At 39.3% G+C, this 9445-nt stretch overlaps 1 protein-coding gene across 1 annotated transcript; it reads left to right on the top strand.

The window, feature by feature from the left end:
* Positions 1 to 804: 804 nt before the first annotated feature.
* Positions 805 to 8240, top strand: LOC121910174 (T-box transcription factor TBX2b-like). The gene is made up of 7 exons (XM_042431245.1): positions 805 to 1661; positions 2145 to 2412; positions 2670 to 2816; positions 3187 to 3263; positions 3345 to 3508; positions 5126 to 5670; positions 6871 to 8240. Exons 1-7 carry the CDS (start codon positions 1306 to 1308, stop codon positions 7288 to 7290), a joined length of 1977 nt encoding a protein of 658 aa, XP_042287179.1. The 5' UTR covers positions 805 to 1305; the 3' UTR covers positions 7291 to 8240.
* The last annotated feature ends 1205 nt before the right edge of the window (positions 8241 to 9445 follow it).

Raw genomic sequence — 9445 nt, 5'->3', positions numbered from 1 at the left:
ATTAATTAATTAATAAAAGCAGAACACAATAAGACTTGGACTTCAGGTGAAGACTTTGGCTTTTTTTTTTTGTTTTTTGTTTTTTTACGAAACTCTGTAGATTTTACTATTCTAACTGGTGGATGGATTACTGAACACTCCAATGCTTAATCTCAAAGTGGTCTACAGGAACAAGGGAGTTCAACAAACTAAAACTACTTCAGTAAAATGGAGAAACGACATGTGCTGCTTTCATTTTGATCCTTGAATTTAAGTCGTGTTCATTCTTAATTCAGGTTTTTCCCCCTGGTTCACAAAGGCTAAGCACGTGTAGCCTGTAAACGGAAAACTGGAGCAGGGAACTTGAGGATTTGGAGAATTGCCTAAATGTGAAGTGACAGGAGAGAGCTCTTGGCTCTTTGTGGGACGCCAGCATACCGGCGCCAAGTCCGCCTTAATGAACAGATCCATGCAGTTTCACTTAATCAAAAACCTCAGGTGTTTTCCAAAGCTTGCATTGGAATCAATCAGGTCTATGTGTCACGACAGCAGTTGTCCTGAGGACGTTCAGACACATTTCGACGGTATATTTGAATACGTTATGACTGACAGGAGGAATATTACCTTCTTAGCCCATACACAGACTGAACCTGTGTGTAAAACAAATATATATACACATATATATTATTGTTACTATTATTGTAATTAGTGTTGTTGTTGTGGAGGTTATTATTATTATCATTACTTAACTAATTAACTGAGCTTTTTCTTTTTCTTTCTTTCTTTCTTTTTTTTTTTTTTTTAATGAAACCTTACTCAAGTTGTTTATCCATGCTGACCCCATCTAACCCTAACATCCAGCTATGTCCCCAGAATGAGCAGTTGAAACCACGCCCAGCGCTCTGCCATTGGTAGGACAGTGAGGCGCTGTCAAAGAACTTCGGCTCATTAGTGTACCATGTGCTAGGCAGCACAGACCTTTGACAATTTTCATTAAAACAGGATTTCTTCGCTCCTCTCTGCCCTCACTCCTTAGTGTCACAGCAGTTTCTTAGCGAGATCCGAAGAAAGCTTGCCGTATGGTGCCAAAGTGCGCTGTCCTTTCCTTAGTGGATAGGCTACATCCTTGTCTTCGTCCCCATATCTGGAGACCACCGGACATTTGCATTCCCTCTTAGGATCTCTCGGTGTTTTTTTTTTTTTGTTTGTTTTTTTTCAAATTTTCCAAAACTGACAAACTCTGGCTGTTTGGATGTGGATATCCGTGCGCCTGCAGCAGGTGTGCTAAGACTTTTTAGTATCGACCTGTTGGGTTCGGATGCCCTGATGAGAGATCCAGTTCACAGAGTAGCTTCCATGGCTTACCATCCTTTTCAAAATAACCGACCAGGTGCCTTGCCCTTGACAGCCTTCCTTGCCTCTGCTCAGCCCTCGTTTTTCCCTGCAGTGGCTTTCCCAGACGTCGCCTCTCTCTCCGAGTCTCTGTCGGAGCAGGTTGCCCCTGACGCGCGGTTGCACGCAGTTCTGGGGCGCCAACACCAGCCCGTCCACCAGCTCTCCTTGAAGGGCATGCAGCCAGAAGAAGGCCCGGAGGATGACCCGAAAGTTACCCTAGAATCAAAGAATTTGTGGAAAGAATTTCACAAAATGGGGACTGAGATGGTCATCACAAAATCAGGAAGGTAAGTAAATAGGTTGCCAATTCTATCCATCAGTCGTCAGTCAGTCGAGGTGTTTGAAATGACATTACTTTATTTCCCAACATGATAACAATATTTTATATTGTGGTATCAGGCTTCGAGTTCTCTAGATAAAAACAACTTTCTGTCACTGTCACTGTCTCTATCACCAAGGACTACTCTAATTTTCGGGTATTTACAGCACCAACAAACACTAATCTTTATGTTCATTGGTTCTAACATTTCAGAGAAGGAAAAGTCTATATCATCTTAATTTGTTTGTGATCTTTATGAAGTCAATAAAGCATCCTCATATAGGTCGGATTACAGGGGCCCTTTATATTAGTTCCAGTGATCAGTTGCTTCAAAAAGTTACAATGAAAATGTTATCCATAATAAACTAAAAAGTAGGTAGGATCCTTGAAAAAAGTTACTTAAACTCTCTAATACGCATACATCAACTTTTCAGTAATTGTCCTCTTACAGGAGGATGTTTCCGCCTTTCAAAGTGCGGGTAGAGGGGCTGGACGAAACAGCAAAATATATCCTGCTGATGGACATAGTCGCTGTTGATGACAGTCGCTACAAGTTCCACAACTCCCGCTGGATGGTGGCTGGAAAAGCTGACCCGGAGATGCCAAAGCGCATGTACATCCACCCGGACAGCCCGTCCAAGGGAGAGCACTGGATGAGCAAGCCCGTTGCTTTTCATAAACTCAAACTCACCAATAATATATCAGACAAGCATGGATTTGTACGTATTAATAATTTTAATTTTAATTTAATTGTTGCAATCATATGATTTTTATTTTTTATTTTTATTTATTTTTTGTTTTGTTTTGTTTACAGCCCATTTCTAAATTGGCTGAAAAATTATTGTCAGTGTTGAGTTTACAGCAACTTTGTTTCATATTTTTACTCATGTAACTATGTAATTTTAATTATGTCATTAATTACGTTAATTCAAATGAAAACATCAATTTTCGACTTTCTTTGTCTTTAATTTTCCAGACAATTCTGAATTCAATGCATAAATACCAACCCAGATTTCATATCGTGAGAGCCAACGACATAATGAAACTTCCATACAGCACCTTCCGAACGTATGTTTTCCCCGAGACGGAGTTCATCGCTGTCACAGCATATCAGAATGAAAAGGTAGCCCCTCCATCATCACTCACTCATCTTTCCCCATCCTTTCCCCTTCCCCCATCTATACCCACGAATATACAGGGTAGATCTAATCTAGTTGCGTGAGTGCATGGTGCATGGAATACACCTGACAACAATTTTGCAGTGATGCAGATTTTATTAGATGGAGGAAAACTGAGAAAACGAGTCTGTTGTCTGTTGGGATGGTCTGGGAAATTGAGATTTAAATTTTAGGGTTATAATAATTTTTTTGTTTTTAACTGACCCCTCATCCCACTCATGAGCTTTGTGGATACTGATGTTGCACTTTATACTTGTCACTGTACCTGTATTTTTTCAGTGACTAACTTGCAAACTTTTTCTTCATCTTTATAAGATCACACAGCTAAAAATCGACAACAATCCCTTTGCCAAAGGGTTCAGAGACACAGGAAATGGGAGACGAGAAAAGAGGTAGGCCTATTTTATTTTCCACCAGAATAGATCTGAGGGATGGGCATATATATAGACCTGATCTCAATTCGTGATCCACAGGACTAAGCAGTTACCCATTTCCTCCTCGCATGAGAACCAGAGCAAAGCGGATCGGGAATGTGCGGATTCTGACGACTCATATGAACAGCCCGGCACCAGTGATCCGTTTCATTCCCCTCAGGAGCCAATGAGCAGCCCCCTGATGTCTACGCCAACCTGCCAAGGTGGGTTAACATACAGTAGCCTATATCATGTCATTAAGCAGCCTTCATGGCAGTTTTTCTATTTAACACTGCTCTATTGTTGATCTTAATTATTAAACATTACTGCCAGTGCTCATTTATATTTTTATAAACAACTCAGTAACCCTTTAGCAGCAAATTAATCATGATTTTCAGCAGGCAAGTTGAAGTGTTATATAAGGCCTATGTGTTGAAAATGATTCATGAATATCTAATAATATAAACTAAGGGATCCTTATGTGTGATGTATTCATTGACGATGGAGGAAATTCACTGACGTTAGCCTAATATGGTTATTATATGTGGTTTAAGTGACTATTGTGTTTTCTTTTTTCAACCTTAACTGTTGTATTCAAGAACTCAAAAGTTATCTATAACATAGGTCTACAGGATATTATCCATCCGGCCATCCATTTTCTAAAACCATGCAAACTCTACGCAGTATATCATTATCACATCAGATTGCAGAAGTTAACAAAACTGACCTTCTTGTCCTTAGGTAAGACATAGGTGTTACTAGTAACATCAGCGATGGCTCTCTTCTATTTAAGTGTCCCAATAAGCCAACGTGCACAACAAAAGGACCCTGAAACTGAAGCAGTTAAATGGAATTCAGCCTCAATCATTATCTTTATTATTTCCACGTGATTTTACTGTCTGTCACCTGTCAAAATGTCTTTTGTGAAAAAGTCCTATGATGTACCTACTTATATAGTATATGAGATGAGTGTTTCAAATATGTTGAAGCAAAATGAAATTTGACCAACAACAACAAAAAAATCTTAACTCAATATCCACTATAGCTATTTCATGAGCTTTCGACCACATCTCATGGTCTTCATCAAGTAGTATGCAAACCTTGAGTTACATTTTTTTTTCAAGATCAAGAATAAACTTTCACACTCTACTAATGAGATGGTCATTAGTATCCCCTATCCCCTTAATCATTTTTGCCTTTATGGACCCTTTTCATGGGAAAAGCACAGGTGTAAATAAAAACATTAGTGATTGCTCCATTCCATTAATTGTCACAGTTGTGTCAGTGTGTGAGCATGCACAATACCAAAGTCCTGAAACTGGTTCACCTGTATGGAATTCAGCCATCATTAATGTTATTAATTCCACCTGTGCTTTTCCTGCTTTGACAAGTCAAAATGTCTGCTATGAAAAGAGTCTATTGGAAAATTGACTGGCAGGAAACACAGGGAGAAAGAGAGGGGTATGGCATGAAACAAAGGTCTCCGGCAGGAAGTGAACCAGGGACTTTGCAGTTACATGGTATGAATGATTGAGTCATTCTAACCAGCAATATCAACCACACAGACATGGAGAGGTTGTTCAGAAGTAGATCTCAACCACAATTCACTGTCTGACTCAATTTGACAAATAGTTTGCTTTAATGAACCAACTGTAAGTTTCCGGCACCTTCGGATTAGCCACACTGTCATTCTTTGCTCAAGATGTTTGCACTACATCATCTCTCTGTCTATCACCTCTATCCCCACTCTATACTAGTAGTATACTAACAAGGCCTATATATGCTTTTTACTTTTCACTACAAATACATTTAATGAAAATAATGACTTTTTTTTCCCACAGATGAGAACACTGGAAGTGATTCAGATATTGACTTACAAGACGAGGACATTACTGAGACCAGCTGCTCAAGGACTGAATATTCATCTACATTGAGTCTGAAGAGCGAGGACATACTGTGGAACAGGTCTGCCGTCAATCAGAGCAACGACAATCAGGACACCGCAAAAGACAAAGCAATATTTAGAACATCAGGTGATAAGTATTCTACGGAGGTGGATTCTTCAAAAAACCACACGAGTGAAGTCAAAGATGGGGTCCTTCCTATGATGATGCAAACAGGGAGCACGTCATCCCTCAGCGTTGGTCACCTTCAGAACTTGGCTCTCTCGAACAGTCAACAATTTCTTAAGCTTGGATCACCTTGGGTTTTTCATCCTGGACATTTGTCAGTGAAGCCAGACACTTTTCCCACTACAGGGATAGGACATCCGTTTTCCTCTTTGTCAGGAGTAAATGACCTAGAAAATGGGGGCCTTTCATCTCAAAGCATCACCTCCCCATCTCCCTTCATGTTTCACCTGTCACAGAACATGTTGGCATCTCAGGTATGCTTCAGAAGGAGCACTGTACTCCCATATTACACATATTTTAATACTCTAAGGGAATCGATTTTCGTGAGTTGATATTCAAGCCTGTTTGCTCCTTAAAGGGTTAGTTTTCCCAAATTATAAAAAGCACTAAGCACATATTTTCTCACTTGCCACCTTGAGCCACACAGTTACACTTTCCCTCCAGTGAAAACTGTTCACCGTGAAGTCTGTGGATTATCCAGAGTAAAAGTTTTTAATGTTTTGAGCGCCATAAATGGAATTCCATGTATTGGGGTGGTAGCAGATAAAACTGAAATTATATACATGGCTAGCTCCTCTAGGGTAAGTAGAATATGTCTTTTTGTAATTTGGGAAAAATTACAGTTCCCTTTAGATTGTACATTATATTTTCTTCTTCTCTGTGAAGTAATGATAACAGCGTCCAGACAGAGCCATAAGATCATGCTCTTAATGGGTGCAGTGACTGGGCTTTTAGTGCTCATCAATTTGGTATTCCTCCATGTTTTAGCATTAACTGAGTAGAGAAGTGAAATCATTTAGCAGGGAGATGCGAAAAAATTGCATAAGAAGTTACTTTTTAGACCAAAAATGCATGACTCTGCTGCTTGGACTGGGGAACCATAGATGGGGAAGATTCATACTGTGTGTTACTGTAACTCATTGGTTCAAAAAAGGGAGAGTCAGTTGGCCAGTAGTAGCAGGACAGAGAGCACAGTCTGGATTTTGGGGAAAGAAGTTTGGGGAAAGACATGCTGTTGAAGGTTGGGGTTTGGAAGGTGTATTCTCAAGGCTTGGGAATACACTTGGGCATAAAAGCTCAGATAAGGAGCTGGGCTGAACTCCTGGTGAAAAACTAAACTAAACTAAATTTTCCCCAAAGAGTAAAAATTGGTCACTATCTTACAACAGTAAGAATAAATAGAATAAATATATATAACATGAATTCTGCAAGCTTAAAATAAGCCTACATAAAATTGTTATGTACAAGATCTTTAAAGTAGGCAGGTCAGTGTCAATTTAGAGTAAAGCATAAGTGTTAAATACTACTCTTGTTCTGTGATAGGATTAGATGAATTACCCTTATTGACGTAATTTGCTAACACCTTGGGTTTCCACTATAAAATCTGTTTAAACTAAATCAAATCACAGAAGCATGCATGGCATTCTAACTTTTATTATTGTTGTTTCATACAGGGAATCTCATTATCACCCTTGGGAGGACTGTTCTCATATCCATACCACTACATGGCAGCACCAACTGCAATTGCTCCAGCTCTCCCCACGTGTTCTGCCACCTCTACGCTCGCCAGAAACCACTGTTTTCGCAGCTCGCGGCCTTGGTCACGATTCAGCCCTTATCAGATGCCCACCCCTGTCACCTCAAGCCAAAACTTACTCACAACCAGATTGCCTGCCAGTTCAAATTCACAGTCTGAGCTGTATAAATCAGCCAGCAGAGAGTCAAGTCCGGTGTCCGACAATCATGGTTACAAAACCAAGACCAAGCAGAAGACAACTCCACCCAAACCTGATGTTAAGAGTTCCACTGATGAACTGCAACACATGCATAGTTTTGTAAACGGACCTGATAAACCACTTCCCCCACAATTATAGACTCACTAATTGTGAGTTTATAATTAAAGACACATGGGAAACTTTATAAAGTTGCACTGTAACAAATACTGCTAGTATATTGCTGCTATTTCTCATTGATTTGGTGATTTGCAGGTAAAAAAACACCTACGTCTGTGTTAAAAATATGGCTTAATTACAATTTTCTGCAGTTAAGCACACACAAAATAGATCAAATGATCAGCTTGTCATCAAGCTTTGCAGAAGCCTGATAATGACCAATTCATTTGAATCAGGTGTGTTGGAACAGGGAAACATCTAAAACATGTAGGGCAGGGGTGCCCTAGGACCAGGATTGAAAAACACTCTGACCTAAACTTTTAAAAATTATTCACTTCCATCTAATTTTAACCAAATGTATCCTGGTTCTAACCTCATAAAATACATCACCAAATCAATGCTTACTTGGAAGTCTTATGAAAGTATTATGAAAACAGATGAAGTAAGGACAAAATGAAGGATGCTCACTGGAATTTCTTTGTTGAAAATGAGATATGCAACACTCAAAGCCCAGTGTGAAATGCTCTATAGATGGACAATAATGTGCTTTAAATATGAATAATACACAGATTTTTGTTGATTCTTTCTGTACAATTGTGTAAATATGTTGTCTTTGTCATTCCACATACTGTATAAAACATGAATAATCAAAGCCTTTTGAGACTGAACACGTTTCAGATATCTGACCCTGCCAATGAGATATGAGGAAATTGTATACTACCTGCACACAGTTTCACATTTCATTTGTTGATGTACCAAAGCAACACAGAGGACTCAGGTTTCTTTTTTTTCACCAGCACTTAAAAAAAATGTCTTCAGTACAGGTAATCTGGCAGTTTGACTGCCAAATTATTCAGGTATTTTTTGTGTGTGTGTTCACATTTCATCTGGTTGTCTTAATATGTTGACAATAAATGGATATATTATTGTTAGCATTTAATTGCTCATTAAATGTCCAGGTATACCTGTGCATTTCACTCTAAAAAAAAGCCTAAAATCTTGCTTACCTATCTGCCATATTCAACACTGTTCTGCAATTGGTAATTGCTTGCTGTTATGTACAGCCTAGACCAAAATAACATTTACAGATTATCAGAGTCTATGCACAGACACATCTTAAGAGTTGAACTTGACTCAAGAGCTAGATTCAATAGAACTAGATTCCGGTACGGATCAGGTGCGGATCAGGATCTGTGAGGACGCTGGGCCTAATCCTTTAAGTTAATATAACTAAAATAACCCTGGTGTTATCTTATGGGTCAGAAATGACCCACCACTATGTGCAGAGAAACCCCCCTAAATGGTCTTTTTTCAATTTGAAATTGGATGACTTTTCATAGATTGACCCCAACATTAGAAAAAGTGAAACATTGCCTTTGTTTGGTAATTTTTGACCCAGCTGTTATAAAAATAATTTACACAGCACAAAAACCACAAACACACACACACAATAAGAAATTGAGATTATGTGTGCTACTGATTGAACTCAGACAAAGCTAAAACTTTCTTGTGCATGTGCAGCATCTCCCCTCCATGACCCCACATGACTCAAGTCCACAGACAAAATAAACATTTCTTGAAAGCGTTGTTTACTAGTGGGGAATGCAGTCAGACGCTATAAAGGTGCTGCAGATGAGAGTACCCCCAGTGCTTGCTGAAGCCATGAGTGCACGTTTCAGTGCCCAACAGGTTGTAGATCTGATTTTTTCAGATGTTCAAGAGGAACAAGCGAACAATGATTTAGAAAAGGAGGAGGAATCTGAAGAATAAGATGGGGAAGAAAACAACCCAGAACATAATGCTTCATCTTCAGATGAATAAGGAATCCTCCAAGGTTTTATCAAAAAACAGCAAAATAATATCCTTGTCACTATATGACAGTTAGGGCAGGATGACTCCAGGGCCCACAAGACCTGCAGTTGCCCATGCCAAGGACAAGGCCTCAACATTCTACATGTTCATCACACCAGCCATTGAAAAAAATCATCCTGGAGATGACAAATGAGGGTTTCTGTAAAATAGACAACTGGAAAAAGATGGATGAGATTGACCTACATAGGGCTGCTAATCTTAGAGGGTGTGTAGAGGTCCTGAGTCGAGGCTATATCTAGTCTCTTGGATGCAGAGGATGGGAGAC

Source organism: Thunnus maccoyii, chromosome 13 (assembly GCF_910596095.1).
Source record: "Thunnus maccoyii chromosome 13, fThuMac1.1, whole genome shotgun sequence".
In the NCBI taxonomy this organism is placed as follows: Eukaryota; Metazoa; Chordata; class Actinopteri; order Scombriformes; family Scombridae; genus Thunnus; species Thunnus maccoyii.
This window is presented reverse-complemented; position numbering and strand designations above follow the sequence as displayed.

Bases quoted from the DNA above. Each gene is read 5' to 3' on its own strand.
- LOC121910174 (XM_042431245.1), top strand. From the start codon at position 1,306: ATGAGAGATCCAGTTCACAGAGTAGCTTCCATGGCTTACCATCCTTTT. The intron at 2,413-2,669 runs GTACGTATTAAT...TTAATTTTCCAG, and splicing joins TATCAGACAAGCATGGATTT to ACAATTCTGAATTCAATGCA. The intron at 5,671-6,870 runs GTATGCTTCAGA...TGTTTCATACAG, and splicing joins AGAACATGTTGGCATCTCAG to GGAATCTCATTATCACCCTT.